The 18,221-nt window shown below is 36.5% G+C and overlaps 1 protein-coding gene across 1 annotated transcript; it reads left to right on the plus strand.

Annotated features, from left to right (window-relative positions):
- The first annotated feature begins 346 nt into the window (after nt 1-346).
- On the plus strand, nt 347-10,650 carry dhrs12lb (dehydrogenase/reductase (SDR family) member 12-like b). The gene is made up of 10 exons (XM_065262045.1): nt 347-470; nt 1,065-1,198; nt 2,900-2,982; nt 3,061-3,156; nt 3,260-3,341; nt 3,746-3,807; nt 4,043-4,147; nt 8,685-8,775; nt 9,467-9,604; nt 10,189-10,650. Exons 1-10 carry the CDS (start codon nt 415-417, stop codon nt 10,329-10,331), a joined length of 990 nt encoding a protein of 329 aa, XP_065118117.1. The 5' UTR covers nt 347-414; the 3' UTR covers nt 10,332-10,650.
- Nucleotides 10,651-18,221: the final 7,571 nt, after the last annotated feature.

Below are 18,221 nucleotides of genomic sequence, written 5' to 3' on the forward strand. Positions count from 1 at the left end.
ATAAATACACGTGTAAGTATATATTTAAAGGGATAGTTCACCCAAAAATGAAAATTCTCTCATCATTTACTCAATCTCATGTTGTTACAAACCTGTATAAATGTCTCTGCTTTGATTAACATGAAGGAAGATATTTTGAGGAATGTTTGTAACCCAACCATTCATTAGCCCCATTCACTTCCATAGGCTTCTTTTCCTACTATAGAAGTAAATGGGGATCATAAACAGTTTGGAAACAAAATCTCCCTTTAATTCCTACAATCTAAAAAGTTGACTGCATTATCTTGCTGGGTTGTAAATCTGTCATGCGTCACTAGAGGGCGCACTACAAAACTACAGTACAGTAGTGACATACTGTAACTCTCAGCTGTCATAACACTTGAGAAGTCCAGTTGAGAAGAAACGACAGAACAAATGTCTCTCTACAGGAATATAGTGTGGTTTATTAAGGGAATTCGGGAGTATACAAGGTAAAGGACTCTATTTGATACATAATTAACTAGTTAATTTGGTTTAATTATTGTTGCATGTGAGTTTCTTTCATTTCTGTTAACTTTTGTGTTTGCAGATGTTTAGTGCATTGTTTGCAAACTATTTGTTTCTTAAAACAAAGATTTGTTATTACTTCAATCATTGCATTTACTAAAACTCATTTTTGTTTGAACGAACACTTGGTGCCTACTAACAAATGTTGGAAATCAAAGCCTTCAAATGTGTCCTGGCAAGCCATGTTGTTAGTTTTAGTGGTTTGCTGAATAAATGTTGCTTTTGTAGTTCACCAAGTCATGTTCTTTGATACGCATTCATCCAAGATCTGGGTTTAAGGTGAGTCATCATCCCATTACAACAATGGGTCGTATTGAGACCCCTGCTGCTCACCCAAGTGCCTTGTCATGGCACACAGAAGATCCTTTGGCCACTGATCCGGGCCCTTGTGTTAGGAGCAGTGTCTCAGTGTACAACCAACAATTCAATATTGTGTTGAAAACACATGCAAGTCCAGCTCAAAATAAACGCCATTTTTCTGAAACAAGCATTTCATTTGTGTTTTATGTTTTGAACAGGTCTGGATTTGAGAATGCCAGTAAGAGCTTTGCAGTAAAGGATCTCGAAGTGTCCATGGTTGGACGTCGCTTCATGATCACAGGAGCTAACAGTGGAATAGGGAAGGCGACGGCCATGGCGATAGCCAAAAAAGGTTTGCACTATAATTGCATAAATACTAGTTTTACCAATATGGATCACGTTCAGAAAAGTATGTTCTATATGAAGAGTTTGGTTCCAAAACACGATAAAAACCCAAATTAGTATTGCATCAGGTCAGTACTAAAAAGTAAATTCTTAATTTTAAGCAAAATCCAAAATCCGCTGTGTTATTCTGTCACCTTTTCTCCCTTTTTTCTCAAAACACGATAAACACCAGTCCTCATTCTCTGCAGAATGCAATATATCCACTTAACCAATCACAGCGCACCATTCCATGCATTGTAAACAATAATGGTGTCGCTTTGAATACACACGGAATCCTAGTTTTCCTCATCTGCTTTGTACTTTGTGATCAACAAACAAACAAAAACAAAATTATACTTTTGATGGCATTGATAAACCTGTGGTGGTTTTCTGTGGCGGGAAGAAATGTAAGCCATTCGGATACTCGGGCTAAGGAAAAATGTCGGCTGTTGCTTGTTCTCACACGACAGCATCAAGCTTCTGTCATGCTAACACGTTGACCCCAGGGGATCTTATGAAAAATGTTTATTATTTTACTTGAAGTCAACGAAAATAAAGCAGGACCAAAACATTTTACAGCTGATCGCTGTCAAAAAAGTTCAGCGACGACGTCGCAAGGATAACAGCAGCACTGACAGTGTTCTTGATATGACAAATCTGGGTTTATGCATGGTCTGATTCCTATTTTAGTAAACAAAACTGTGTGAAAGGACACTGTTGAGTAAGCATTGATAAATCATTGCCAAGTAGAGTGATTTGTGTATTTTAATGTTGTAAAAAGACAAGAATAAATAAATTTGAGAAAAGTATAGGAAAGGCCGGGGCAAGTTGTCACAATTTACTCTTATAAATATTTCTTTGTGTGTTTATTTTCTGTGTATGTTTGGGCAGGGTGAGCTAAGACAGACACAGTGACTGTGGCGTCAGACCTTAAAGAGGCGTTTACTTAAAGTAAATAGGGAATTAAAGTATCTCATAGTGCAAAATAGTGTCCAAGTGTTGAGAAGGGAGTGAATGAATGAGTTTGATGGGAATGAATGAGCCTGTGCTAGAGAAAACGAAAACCTTTACATTTACAAAGATATGTCCTTTTCCCAGACTGAAATTTGATTAATTTATTTGTGTCCATGGCACAAAATTCAGCTTTTTTTCGTGCCTTGAGCAAGAATGTCTTTTTCATTTCAGTCACACAAATTTCTAGTTTTTCGTGTCCGTGGCACGACTTTCTTTTTCGTGTAATTTTATGTATTGTTTTCTCATCGTGTTTTCCTATATTCTCAACATTGTCGCTTGGGTTTGGAGTAAGAATCACTTTTTGTTGCATTTTTAGACATCCTAACCCAAACCCCAACTCCAGGGGAGAATAGTTTTAAAAGTGGAAAAAAAATAGAAACCAATACATAAAAGTACATCCTAACCCAAACTCCAAATCTAAATCCAACCCTAAGTGACAATTATTTAAAAATAGAAAAAATAAATAAAATGACACGAAAAAGAAAGTCATGCCACGGACATGAAAAACTATTTATGGAAATTTGTGCGAGTGACACGAAAAAAGACATTCGTGCTCTGATAAAAGCTGAATTACAAATAAATCAATAAATATTTTTGTGACTATAACATCACTTTCCATGAGATCATGTTGCCTTTTCGTTCTGTTTTGTCTCAGGTGGCACCGTTCATATGATCTGCCGAAATAAAGCGAGAGCAGACAGAGCAAAAGACGAAATCATCTCAGCCTCTGGAAATACTGTGAGAAACTTTCAGCATCATATCATTAGTTTAGTGCTTAAACAACTGAAAACAGCTAAGTTATGGTATCTATTACAGGAGATTTATGTCCATGTGTTGGATCTGTCAGAGACGGGAAAGGTTTGGGAGTTTGCAGAGGCCTTTAAGAAGGATCACCCCTCTCTCAATGTTCTGGTATGAGCATCATTGCTCACCATATTAAACAATATATCATTATTCAGCTAAGTGTCACAGGACAGATAAAAAATATGCCTTTTTTTCTTCACACCAACCTCAGATCAATAATGCCGGATGTATGGTGAATCAGAAAGAAATGAACTCTGATGGACTTGAGAAAAACTTTGCCACTAATACTCTTGGTAAGACACAAATGAAGAAATACAATACAATCATCTTCCTTTTATGAGAGGACTTTAATCTCAACTAATATCTAAAACTGTCAAAGTGTCAGAAATTTTATAAGGGCAAAAACATAATTGTCAATATGCCATTACTATCAAGCAAATTGGAGTATCAGCCCTTAGGGGTTCAGTGTATTTTGCAAAAAAAAAAAGAATAATAATTATAAGATACGCTTAAAATTATTACGTGTGGTCCCTCACAGTCATGAACATGTAAATCCTCAATGTAGGTATGATGACTGTCCTTCATAACAATGAAAAACATTAATCTTAAAAAGGATTGGTTTATCTTGTCAGTGCAAAAATCAACCCAATGGCAGAATAAACCTCCCTCGCTCTCTCTCTTTCTTTCTCTCCTGCAGGTGTTTATATTCTGACTAAATGTTTGATCCCACTGTTGGAGAAAAGCAGAGACCCACGAGTTGTGAGTGAAAAACATTGAACGCTTTACAATCTGAGGAATGGCTTTCATTCGCACAGATAATATAATTCATTAAATCTCTTTATGGCATTGTTCTTGTGTGTTTCCATAACCTGTGATAGATTTGTTTATATTTCTTATGACAGTAATGCGTATGGAGGTCTTGTGTTATACATATTTTAAAGGGTATACAGAGTTTAGTGGTTGTCTTGCAGATTTATGTTGATGTCTCTGGTAGATTACGGTGTCGTCTGGAGGAATGCTGGTGCAAAAACTCAACATAGAGGATTTACAAACAGAGACAGCCCAGTTTGATGGTACCATGGTATACGCACAGAACAAGGTATCCAGACAATTTATACCCTGTTTATGAAATTTAAAGTCTTTCAGAAATCACAAAAGTTTGACACCGCAACACGCTAACCCTTACGAAAAAGAAGTTTATTGAAGTGTGCTATAAGTATTCTTCTTTTAAACTTAAAATAAGAAAGTATACTTTCAGTTTACTTTTTATGTACTTCTCTAAAATGTACTTTAGGTACTTCTTAGAAATATACTTAAATTGTACTTAAATTGTACTAATACTTGACCTATACTGACCGAAATGTCTAAGTATATTTGGCCTATACTTGTTTACTGACATATACTTAAAAGTATAAAGTAAAAATGCAACAACGAAAGCTACATCAAGAAAGCTGCAAAAAGCCATATGAATAGCCCTGGTGAAAAATACATATACTTTATTGTATTTCAAGTATATTTAACTTTGCAATAGTACATTACAAATATACTTAGAAAGAAATGTACGATCTTTGAATATATTGAAAGTATGCTTACAACATATTTGCTTACAATTAAACTTTTAACATATTTCAAAATAATTATAATTTAGAATATTTTCTAAAAGTATACTTTAAAAAAATATACTTGGAGTTAAAGTTCTGTGCAATTTTTAAAGTATACTAATTTGAACTTATTTTAAAGTTTATTTTAGGTATACTTTATCTGTTAAAGTTATCATTATAATAATGCACTGACAGCATATTTATAAAATACATTATTTAGCATCCTTTAGAAACAGTATATTTTAAGTAAATTTTGAAAGTATATGTAGTGTACAAATTTATATTATCTTTATGGAGAATCTTTAGTGTTAGTAAACTAGTAAGTTATTAATTTTGTGCTGCAGGTATACTTGCAAGTATTCTTTTACTATACTTTTAGTTAACTAGTGTACTCATACTGAAAGTATACATGCAAGTGTTCTGTTAGTGTACTCTTAGTAAACTAGTAAGTTACTAATTGTGTGCTGCAGGTATACTTGCAAGTTTTCTTTTACTATACTTTTAGTTAACTAGTAGTTTACTACTCAACTTTACTTTAAGTGAACTTAACATCATACTATAAATATTAATATATTGCACTTAAAGTACAATACAATGTGCATTAATTTTTTTACTTGTACCTTTTAATTGTACTTTCAATTTGAAGCTAAATCTTTCGTATGCTATCAGTGAGCTAATCAAACAAAAAATAATAAATACTAAAATTATATATATATATAATGGGACACTAGAGTGGGACACTGTAGAAATTGTAAAAAAGGAATGGAATAATTTACAAATCTCATAAACTTATATTTTATTCACAATAGAATATAGGCTATCTCTGCCCATCTTGACTTCTGAGAGACACTGCCACACTTTTTATACCCAATCATGTTGCCAATTAAGTTGCAAATTGGTCCTTTAGTTGTTCCTTATATGTACATTTAACTTTTATACTCTTATTGCTACCTGTCCCAACTTTTTGGGAATGTGTAGCTCTCATAAAATCCAAATTGAGCCAATATTTGGCATGACATTTCAAAATGTCTCACTTTCAACATTTGATATGTTATTTATATTCTATTGTGAATAAAATATAAGTTTATGAGATTTGTAAATTATTCCATTCCTGTTTTACTCACAATTTCTACAGTGTCCCAACTGTTTCTGATTTGAGGTTGTATATATATCTATATATATGGCTGAACCCCCTGAATATTAACTTTCGTTCTGGACTCCATTTCCCATAATCCCGCATGCCTGGACTGATTGGTCTGCCACCTGAAACACATTGGACAGCCTATATAAACTCTCTGGAAACATTCAGTCAGTGCAAAGTCTTGATTTGTACTGGCTGTCATTGCTGACCCTTTTGCCTGGTTCATGACTACGAGATTTGCCTGCCCTACATTGCTGTGTTTGCTGTTGTTTGACCTTGCCTGTTGGAATATGAGTGTGTTTAATAAAAACCTGCAGATGGATCCTCAGTGTCAAAGTGCTTTGTTACACAAGCAGTATACAATAAGTAACCTACTAGTTTACTAAGAGTACACTAACAGAACACTTGCATGTACACTTTCAGTATATGACTAGTAAACTACTAGTTAACTAAAAGTATATAAAAAAAACACTTGGAAGTATACCTGCAGCACACAATAAGTAACCTACTAGTTTACTAAGAGTACACTAACAGAACACTTGCATGTACACTTTCAGTATATGACTATTAAACTACTAGTTAACTAAAAGTATATAAAAAAAACACTTGGAAGTATACCTGCAACACAAAATTAGTAACCTACTAGTTTACTAAGAGTAATCTAACAGAACATTTGCATGTACACTTGAAGTATAAGTCTAGAAAACTACTAGTATACTCATGAGTTCACTTGCAGTACAAATGAAGAACTAATTGTGCACTAGTTGTACACTTAAAGTTGACTACTCTTACACTTATAGTACACTTAGAAGTATACTTTTATATACTAAAAGTGGGCCAATTTAGTCCCAAGCGGTATTCAAGCAGTACACTTACAAGTTTACTACTAGAACATAAATGTTAGTACACTTACTACATAAAGTATACTTAAAACTATACTCCAACATTACTTAAGTATACTTAATATAATGAACTTGAAGTATACTTCTTTTTCGTAAGGGAACAACCACCCTGGCAACCACCAACACTCCAGCATTACATGTTATGCCAAAGATATCGGATATAACAAGACTGAGCACTCCTCTTAACTCAACATGATCTCACGGAAAGTCATGTTATAGTCACGCAAAATTTTATTCATTTATTCGTGTCCATGGCACAAAATGTAGCTTTTTCGTGAAACTCGCACAAATTTCTATAAATTAGTTTCTCGTGTCTGTGGCACGACTTTCTTTTTCGTTTCATTTTATGTATTGTTTTCTATTTTTCCCCCTATTTTTAAATCATTGTCGCTTGGGGTTGAGGTTAGATTTGGGTTTTGGGTTAGGATGTAATTTTATGTATTGGTTTATACATTCTTCAATTTTTAAAACTATTTTCGCCTGGAGTTGGGGTTAGAGTTTGGGTTAGGATGTCTAAAAATGTAACAGAAAGTGATTCTAACCCCAACCGATAATGGTAAGAAAATGAGAAAACAATAAATAAAATTAAACGAAAAAGAAAGTTGTGCAACGTACACGAAAACTATTAATAGAAATTCGTCTGAGTGTCACGAAAAAGACATTCGTGCTCAAGACACGAAAAAAGCTGAATTTTTCGTCCCATAGACACAAATAAACTAATACAACTTTTGGTGAGATCAGTTTGTCTTATGGGGACAATGCAATGCTCAATATGGCTACCCTGTTTGTCCCGCCTTCCAGTTAAAAGAACCAGTCATTTATTGATCAAATCTAATATTTATTTCTGGGCGGGGCTCTGGACAGCATCACATGAGGCACTTGACAACCTGTTGGTACAGTTGAAATATGTTGTTTAATTGTGATTTTAGCATGCGATTGTAGAGATATCTGTCTTTCAAGTAGATAGGACTTGCATGACTGAAATAACTGCCCGGAGGCGTTGCAAATATGGTCATTTACTCTTCCCCAAAGGCACTTGTTATGTTGTTTCTTTACATGAAAAGTATCACAGTATTACCATGAAAATATACAAGGCGAACATATAGTTACCCTTTAAAAAGTATTTTATTGTTTTGTTTTTTTGGACAGTATCATGGTACGACTATATTTTTGAGAACATCAGATTTTTTCCAAATGCGTGTTGCAACTACGGTAGCAGTTATGTAATCATTGATCTCCTTGTCAGTTTCAGCTGGTTCACGCGTTCTGAATGAAAAATGCGTTGTGGAAATGCGTTGGTAGGCTAGTGCTTTTTGTCCCTCTTTGCTATGATAGTTTATCAGTATGGCGGAACAACATGGAAGCCTTCTTGGACTTACTCGTTCAATGTAAGTAAAGAGAAGAAATTCAAAGCTTACAAAGAAAAGTCAGATCAGTCATTTGACACCAACAAGGACATATTTATAAATAAAGACATTGATTTTAATAAATAAAACACTTAAAACCCTACTTACTGTCCCTTTAAAGGACTGTTGTTATTATTTGCGGAAGTGTACCGGATGTTACGTTTGTTCCACGAAAGCCGTTTGTTTATGTTGTTACTGCTGAAACCGTCTATAATGGTTCGGGCAGGTACTTAAGAATACTAATGTATTGGTTATATAACAGTACAAACAGCACCATGGTATTACCATCAGATCGCTTTACTAAACCATGGCCCCAGAAAAACACTTTAAGCATTCACTTATCAGTTAATTTGCAAGATTTCCCACAAGATTATGGTTTAAAGATGTTTATTCATGAAACGGTAGGGAAATCAGCAGTGTGTATTAAGCTGAGATGAGCAGGGTTACCTTAAACTCAGCTGTTGCCAAGCAACAGGTGACACAGAGTACAGCTGCACCAATTTCTCCATTAAACAGCATCTGACGCCCTAATGACCGTGACCTTTTACTAAACACTCATTTTGTGTGTGTGTTTGTGTCTTCACAGAGACAGCAGGTTGTAATGACAGAGTTTTGGGCAAAAGAAAATCCCAGAATTCATTTCTCTGTAATGCACCCTGGGTGGGCAGACACAACAGGTATTGATCATGTCAACCAACAAATCATGAGATTACTGTTTATTTGTGTGTAGCATAGTGATTAGGAAATGGTTTAATGAATTTGTTGACAATATTTCAAGTGTAAATATTTGTATTAGTGGCCGCTCAAAGGTGAAGTACTACATGCATGGGGGTGATTCTCACGAAATTAGACTTATGAGGTGTCATGAAACATTTTGATAAAAAAGTAAATGCAAAGTAAGAGTACCATAATAAGAAGCATACAGTTACAAACATCTCTTCATGTATGAGTTTGCACATGATTTCAAATGTTCAAATTTATATAACGTGTCCATGACTGGATTTGAATGTAAATATATGCATTTTAACCTAAAGGCTGTTTTCCTGATTCACTTTTTATTACTAAACATAATAATTTGTGTTAATATTGCATTTGTTAACTATATTAGTTTTCATGTCATGAACTAACAATGAACTAATGGTAAATATCAGAACCTTATTGTAAAGTGTAAAGCATTTTTTTTGTACATTTTAATGCTCATTTTTGTATGTGACAATATTAAATTGAATCAAGTAAGTAATTATTATTTGTAACTAGTTTTTTTGTCAATCAGAATTGACAGTAAATGTAAGCTTTCACTAAACTTAATTAAAGAAGCATTGATGATCTTGTGTCAAGCTCGTGATGACTTCTTATCTCTTTGCTCAGCGGTTGCCACGGCGATGCCTCAGTTTCATCAGATGATGCGAGAGCGTCTGCGTACAGCGGAGGAGGGAGCAGACACGGTCATCTGGCTCGCTGTCTCACACGCAGCCAATGCGTTTCCCAGTGGCCTTTTCTTCCAAGGTGACTACAAAGTGTGCTTTGATATGTTTAAGATAGCAATATTACAGACACTGTTTTTGCAGTTATGCATTATGCTGAACACAAATATGAATCAATCAATTTACAAAGCACAATTTTAAAAGCGCTGTTTAAAAAATATAGCTTCACAAAAGAACAACTGAACGAATATTCCAACATACTATAGTCTGATTTTGGTGAATATAAAACGTTTGTTAATATGGTACAAATTCCTACACTTTAATAAAACTTAAAAAGGTTGACACAACAATTTTTTGAGTCAACTAATATTTTTGAGTTGAATGAACTACATTTTTTAAGGCAACCAGGTAACTTACTTTAAAGGGGTCTTGTTATGAGATTTTTTTAAAGATGTAAAATAAGTCTTTGGTTTCCAATAAGTCTTTGGTTTTCAGCTTACTTTTGGTTTGTCCTTTTTAACATTTTCTAGGTTGATAGAAGCACTGGGGATCCAATTATAGCACTTACACTTGGAGAAAGTCTGATTTTCACGCTATGACCCCTTTAAGTTGAACCAACAAATCGTTTTTTTACTGTGTAGTGTTATACACTTTTGTTTGTTTCAGATCGAAAGCCAGTTTCAACCCACCTGCCGCTTGCATGGACGCACAGCTCGCAGCATGAAGTCAAAAAGTTCATGGGCCAGTTGGAGACTTTGGCAAAAGCTGTCAAACCTTCAGAGGCCGTCGTCACATCTAGTGATACCTAAACAAACTATAAGATGTTTTAAGTTTTAATATAAAAAACTAACAGTGAATTACAAGGTATAGATTTTAATCAGCATGTGAGTCCACTGAATTCAAACCCATGACTTTTTGCATTACACTGACTCTGTTCTCGCTTTCTCTTTGAATAGATTACAAGTCTCTCCAATCTTCTAACACCTTAAAACAAATCAAGTGTGTTTTATTGTTAGCCACTCATTGTCAAACAGGAATCACAGGATCTGTGATTTTACCTCTTGAGTCATTTGACTGCAATGGTTTTGTTATAAAATGGAAAAAAATTAAATAAACTCCAAATAACTATCAAGCTTCAGGTTGGTTTTAAATGGATAATAAAAAGCCTGCACCTGCGACACTACTGCGTCATCATTTCTACATGAGCGTGCATCTCCCAGAGGTCTCTGTGCCAGGATGAAACACATTCAAAGCTTTAATTTACCACGCTGGTAGATTACTCATCACGCTCACAGTATGACACATTATAATACTCCTGCATCAACAAACCTCATAATAAATCATCTTTATAAAACCATGTTAACACAAGCATTTCATGTGGAACAGTTCACACACATATGGGTGATCATTGCACGTTTACATATGGTGTCCAAAGTCATTATTTTTAATATTTATATTTTAAATTATTTAAATTATTTAGTACTTATTATCATGGATGAGCAGACGTTACAGGCCATAACAATATATTTTCTGTAAAAAGTGTCTTGTATATCTGAAAATCCTGATAACGGTTACTGTACTGTTGAGTCACAGCTGGTAGTTATCGCGAAATAAGCCCCGACAGTGTGTATCACACGGAAGGGGCTTATTTCGCGATAACTACAGGCTGCCTGTAAATTATCCCACTTATTACACGGCTACTTGCCACATAAGAAAAAAAACTGGACATGAGTATGAATTTGAAACATTTTATTGGCATATTTGTTTTAAATTAACATTTTTATCCTTGGCTTCGTAGCTGTCATGCTCTATTTTTTGTCAAGTTCTCTGTGTCTTGTCGTTGTTTGTTCTTCTTAGTTCAATTTTCGTTTTTTCGTCTTAATTGGGGAGCCATTTTAATCGTCCAAATCTATCCACTGTTCAAACGTTTTGTTTTACCGTACATATTAAAATGAATGTTGAAATTTTCAATTTTTAATTGTGGTTGTCCAGTGTTTGTCACAAGATGGCGCTAAACGTAATCTTCGTCGGCGCGGAGGGATTTTAAACATACAAGTAGTACCGGCTATGCGTTAGTACTTTGGAGCGGTTATTATTTGAAAAGAACGAACCTGCAAACTGACCAATCAGAATCAACAGTCCAGAGAGCCATGTAATAATAGCCAATAAAACATTGTATGGGTCAAAGTTATAGATTTTTTCAATGCCAAAAATCATTACGATATTAAGATCATGTTCCATGTAAATATTTTGTACATTTCCTACCGAGAAGATATAAAAATGGACAACCCCAAATCAGAAAAAGTTGGGACACTGTAGAAATTGTGAGTAAAAAAGGAATGGAATAATTTACAAATCTCAAACTTATTTTTTATTCACAGTAGAATATAGATAACATATCAAATGTTGAAAATGAGATATTTTGAAATGTAATGCCAAATATTGACTCATTTTGGATTTCATGAGAGCTACACATTCCAAAAAAAGTTGGGACAGGTAGCAATAAGAGGCTGGAAAAGTTAAATGTACATATAAGGAACAGCTGGAGGAGGACCAATGTTTAGGAATAGGAATGTTGTCCCATTCTTGTCTAACACAGGCTCCTAGTTGCTCAACTGTCTTAGGTCTTCTTTGTCGCATCTTCCTCTTTATGATGTGCCGAATGTTTTCTGTGGGTGACAGATCTGGACTGCTGGCTGGCCATTTCAGTACTCAGATCCTTCTTCTACGCAGTCTTGATGTTGTAATTGATGCAGTATGTGGTCTGGCATTGTCATGTTGGAAAATGCAAGGTCTTTCCTGAAAGAGACGGCATCTGAATGGGACCAAATGTTGCTCTAAAACTTGGATAAACCTTTCAGCATTGATGGTGCCTTTCCAGATGTGTAAACTGCCCATGCCACACGCACTCATGCAACCCCAAACCATCAGAGATGCAGGCTTCTGAAATGAGCGCTAATAACAGCTTGGGATGTCCTTGTCCTCTTTAGTCCGGATGAAATGGCGTCCCAGTTTTCCAAAAAGAACTTCAAATTTTGATTTGTCTGACCACAGAACAGTTTTCCACTTTGCCAAAGTCCATTTTAAATGAGCCTTGGCCCAGAAAAACCGCCTGTGCTTCTGGATCATGTATAGATATGGCTTCTTTTTTAACCTATAGAGTTTTAGCTGGCAACGGCGAATGGCATGGTGGATTGTGTTCACTGACAATGTTTTCTGGAAGTATTCCAGAGCCCATGTTATGATTTCCATTACAGTAGCATTCCTGTATGTGATGCAGTGCTGTCTAAGGGTCCGAAGATCACGGGCATCATGTATGGTTTTCCAGTCTCACTTTCAACATTTGATATGTTATCTATATTCTACTGTTAATAAAATATACGTTTATGAGATTAGTAAATTATTCCATTCCTTTTTTACTCACAATTTCTACAGTGTCCCAACTTTTTCTGATTTGGGGTTTTATTTATTATTAGTAATACGTGTTTCTAAGTACTTCATTTGGACAACTTTAAAGATGTCATAGAATGTAAACTGTATTTATGTAGGCATGAATGAGTTCTGCAATGGTAGATATTGTAAGCCTCAAACACGATTGTTTTCTCCTCCTTATGTAAACCTTGTGCATGCAAAAAACTACCGGAAAACAGGCCAGTCTTAACATAATACCAACTTTGGTGTAATAGTCGAGATGTACACCCCAACCATAGACTGTAAAAAAAGATGACGTAGTGTCCGTGACGTCACCAATAGGTTTCTGAAGATTGTTTTGAAGCTTAAAGTGCGTTTTGCAGGTAAAATTTTTCCACGAATTTGGGCAATTTGCTTGTTGATAATAAACATTTAAATTGTTATCCATTGTATTTTATGTTGTTGGTTATCATAAAACGGAATAAAAAACGAAAAAGTACAGCGGTTTGCAAGGATTCTCCTTTCCCCCTCAACGCACTGCATGACGTCACGTTGGGGAGAGAATTTGCCTTAAGAGCATTGAGAGTGACTAGAGAGATGAGTAAAGTACAATATTCAGATTATATCAATGCAAATTATAGATAAATACATAGATATAGATAGACTAGATAGATAGACTAGATAGACAGAACGACAGATAGATAGACAGACAGACAGATAGATAGATAGATAGACAGACAGACAGACAGATAGATGGGCTAGTATAGAGAGATAGGCAGAAAGCCAGATAGCCTTAGCATAACTTCGTGTAGAAAGTAAACAAACAATTAACATACTCGTGCATGCTGGTTTGAGGGGGACCATAATCCTGCTGAAATGGGTGTATGCGATCTTCAGCACAAACGAATTCAGGCAGCATGACTCAAATCCTGGAAGCTGAGTGAGGCGTCACGTCGTCACATCTGGTCGCGAGGTAAGAGCCTCGAACACCGATCAAAACGCACACATTTCCCTACAGCCAGTAGCGGAGTTTCAGTCGGGAGAGTCGGGACTTTCCCGGTTGGCCGGTCTGATAATAGTTATACATTGGGAGTTATATTAGCAACACCGTCTGTCGGTCTGATGTGCGGCCGGTTCCCGCAGCCCGCTGGTCAAACTATGCAGCCTCTCTGCTCAACAAATATAAAAGTGCTCAACCCGTTCGGCCGGTCCAATCATGTCCAGGATTTATAAAAATACGGGGATCAGTGATTGGTTTCTAGCCTGTCATCCTTTGATGTAAAAAGCCGACGAACGCCTGTTTATTGCAGTATGCGGTTGGATTCAAGCCCGCTGCAGCTGCTGACCGCTGCTTCTGTGTATAAAATGATCGTGTGATTCGTTATGATCGCATAAACAATATAACAAAACTTCCTTTTATTTCACATAAAAATATATTTTAGATATTATATGATAGACTAGTAAGTGTGGATTAAGGATGTTTAAAACTCTCTAGCCTGGTGGTCAGGACATGAATGGATTGAATCAGCAGATTTGCAAAGTTTTATTTATCTCCACATATATCATAAATAATAATTAGCAGGGTAACTTTGCAGTATACCACATTATATATTTCCTATTATGTATATATGATTTCCATATTATAAACGTAAGTATTAATAAAACGGCAATAAATGTCTCATCTATTTCTATGGCTCTGGCTGAGGCTTTCATCTACTTCTACCCAACGTGACGTCATCGCCGAATTGCTTAAAAAAACCGTTAATACCAAAAACATTAAAAAAAAGGGTCTTTAAGACCTTTTTTGAGACATTTTAAAAATGATACACATATCTTGAGTGATTTATGTACCCATTAATCAACAGTGGTGGTTAACCTGCAACACGCCCTTTAAAGTAGGCGGTGCCTGCCGTCGCCATCTTAGCCGTGCGTCACCGCACATCACTGAAAATGGGTCAAGAGGCAGGACGTGGGTGAAGCTCAGGTGGCTGGTTGCTGAAACCTCATCCACCTAGCTCGAGTTAACGCTATATGCTAGTTAATAATGCTAACGTTTAGGCTGAAGCTTTGCTATTGATGTTACGTTTTGCAGGTCCATACTGAAAAAAGACAAACTTACCACTCAGAAACGTATATTAAAAGTCTCGAAACAATTGATTATTCCTCAAAATCTGTATCTTTGTCAGATACAGGCTCAAACATAAGCTCTGTTTGCACACACACACAGAGCTACTGAAATGAGCAGCTCTCAGAAACAGCCAATCAGAGCAGAGCTCAACATTATTATTCATGACCCTTTCAAATAAAGTAATAAAAGATCATTTCAATCTGGAGGCAAATCCAAGGGTTTATAAATGGACATATAATTGTTGCAATTAATAAACCCACATATCTTTTATGTACATATCAAACAATTTAAAAAATATATTTCAATGCATTCTTTGGCACCTTTAAAGGTGATTTTCTCAATATTTCGATTTTTTGCACCCTTAGATTGCAGATTTTTATGTTGGCTTGAGAAAGCCAACATACTGTTGTTGCACTTAAACTTATTATTATTCCCTCTTCTTTTCTTCTGAGACTAAAATTTCTAACTCTAACTCGTCCTAGAGCTTTCAAGCTACAGCCATCAAACTTTGGACAGACTTTCGGTCTGATCTGACGAGGTGTGCTATATCTTTTCTAACTGATGGGACCTTCCGAATTCCTAAACGGGGCGCTGAAACACCCCAAAATTTCCATTGACTTAACATTGAGACAAACTTTGACGGGTCAAAGCTGCGAGTGAGAAACTTGTAGAAACTTGTGGCTTACCACATTTAAGGAGGCTGACAGGCTGTGTAAGAACATACCTCACAATGGGGTGTAAGCTGTACCCCTGGGGTGTAAGAGGCCCCCAAAATTTCCCATTGACTTATAATGGGGCAGGAAACATGCCCATAAAAGGGAATAAAAGCGTCCCAGATGGAATATCTTCACTTTAGAGGGTCTTAGAGACATGGGGGTGGGCTCATTTTACTCAAGCATCCAATCAGTCTCTTAGGATCACCCCAGAGCTATTAAGCCACGCCCCTAGCAACAATTTTGGGTACCCTAGCAACATCTCCCATAGACTACCATTATAAAAAGCCCAGATGGATATCTTTGCACCAGAGTGTCATAGAGACATAGGGGTGGGCTCATTTTACTCAGGCATCCAATCAGTCTCTTAGGATTCTTATTGAGGTTTTAAGCCACGCCCCTAGCAACAAAATATGAAGACCCTAGCAACATAATAAACAAAGCCTTATATCTCTGGATCTGAACATCGTAGAGACACAGGGGTCGGACCGTTTTTCTTGTGGTTTGACGTGTAATCATTATGGGATGCCAATTTTCTCCCTAGCAACCAAACTTAGTACCCTAGCAACGGAATAAACAAAGCCTTATATCTCCGCTTCAGAACATCATAGAGACACGGGGGTTGGACCGTTTTACTTGTGGCTTGAAGTGTGATCATTATGGGATGCCAATTTTCTCCCTAGCAACCAAACTTAGTACCCTAGCAACGGAATAAACAAAGCCTTATATCTCCGCATCAGAACATTGTAGAGACACGGGGGTTGGACCGTTTTACTTGTGGCTTGAAGGGTGATCATTATGGGATGCCAATTTTCTCCCTAGCAACCAAACTTAGTACCCTAGCAACGGAATAAACAAAGCCTTATATCTCCGCATCAGAACATTGTAGAGACACGGGGGTTGGACCGTTTTACTTGTGGCTTGAAGGGTGATCATTATGGGATGCCAATTTTCTCCCTAGCAACCAAACTTAGTACCCTAGCAACGGAATAAACAAAGCCTTATATCTCCGCATCAGAACATTGTAGAGACACGGGGGTTGGACCGTTTTACTTGTGGCTTGAAGGGTGATCATTATGGGATGCCAATTTTCTCCCTAGCAACCAAACTTAGTACCCTAGCAACGCAATAAATGTTAGCTTCATGCTAGCTTCCTGCTAATAATGCTAGCTTCATGCTAGCTTCATGTTAATCATGTTAACATCATGCTAGCTTCATGCTAATCATGCTAACTTCATGCTAGCTTCATGCTAATTATGCTAACTTCATGCTAATCATGCTAACATCATGCTAGCTTCATGCTTATCATGCTAGCATCATGCTAGCTTCATGCTAATCATGTTAGCATCATGCTAGCTTCATGCTAATCATGCTAGCTTCATGCTAGCTTCATGCTAATCATGCTAACATCATGCTAGCTTCATGCTAATCATGCTAGCATCATGCTAGCTTCATGCTAATCAGGCTAGCATCATGCTAGCTTCATGCTAATCATGCTAGCATCATACTAGCTTCATGCTAATCATGCTAGCTTCATGCTAATCATGCTAGCTTCATGCTAATCATGCTAGCATTATGCTAGCTTCATGCTAATCATGCTAGCTTCATGCTTATCATGCTAGCATCATGCTAGCTTCATGCTAATCATGCTAGCATCATGCTAGCTTCATGCTAATCATGCTAATATCATGCTAGCTTCATGGTAAATCATGCTAGCATCATGCTAGCTTCATGCTAATCATGCTAACATCATGCTAGCTTCATGGTAAATCATGCTACCTTCATACTTAAACATACTAACAGCCAGATAGCCTACTAAACTAAACTTATGTCAAACCGTTTTAAACGTTCAGGCTACGCTTTCTCAAGCCAACATAAAGTTTGTCTTCAAACTTTACTATCTAGTTATTATTATTATTCTTTTTCTTCTGAGACTAAAATTTCTAACTCTAACTCGTCCTAGAGCTTTCAAGCTACAGCCATCAAACTTTGGACAGACTTTCGGTCTGATCTGACGAGGTGTGCTATATCTTTTCTAACTGATGGGACCTTCCGAATTCCTAAACGGGGCGCTGAAACACCCCAAAATTTCCATTGACTTAACATTGAGACAAACTTTGACGGGTCAAAGCTGCGAGTGAGAAACTTGTAGAAACTTGTGGCTTACCACATTTAAGGAGGCTGACAGGCTGTGTAAGAACATACCTCACAATGGGGTGTAAGCTGTACCCCTGGGGTGTAAGAGGCCCCCAAATTTTCCCATTGACTTATAATGGGGCAGGAAACATGCCCATAAAAGGGAAAAAAAGCGTCCCAGATGGAATATCTTCACTTTAGAGTGTCTTAGAGACATGGGGGTGGGCTCATTTTACTCAAGCATCCAATCAGTCTCTTAGGATCACCCCAGAGATATTAAGCCACGCCCCTAGCAACAATTTTGGGTACCC

This window comes from Paramisgurnus dabryanus, chromosome 6, assembly GCF_030506205.2.
Source record: "Paramisgurnus dabryanus chromosome 6, PD_genome_1.1, whole genome shotgun sequence".
In the NCBI taxonomy this organism is placed as follows: Eukaryota; Metazoa; Chordata; class Actinopteri; order Cypriniformes; family Cobitidae; genus Paramisgurnus; species Paramisgurnus dabryanus.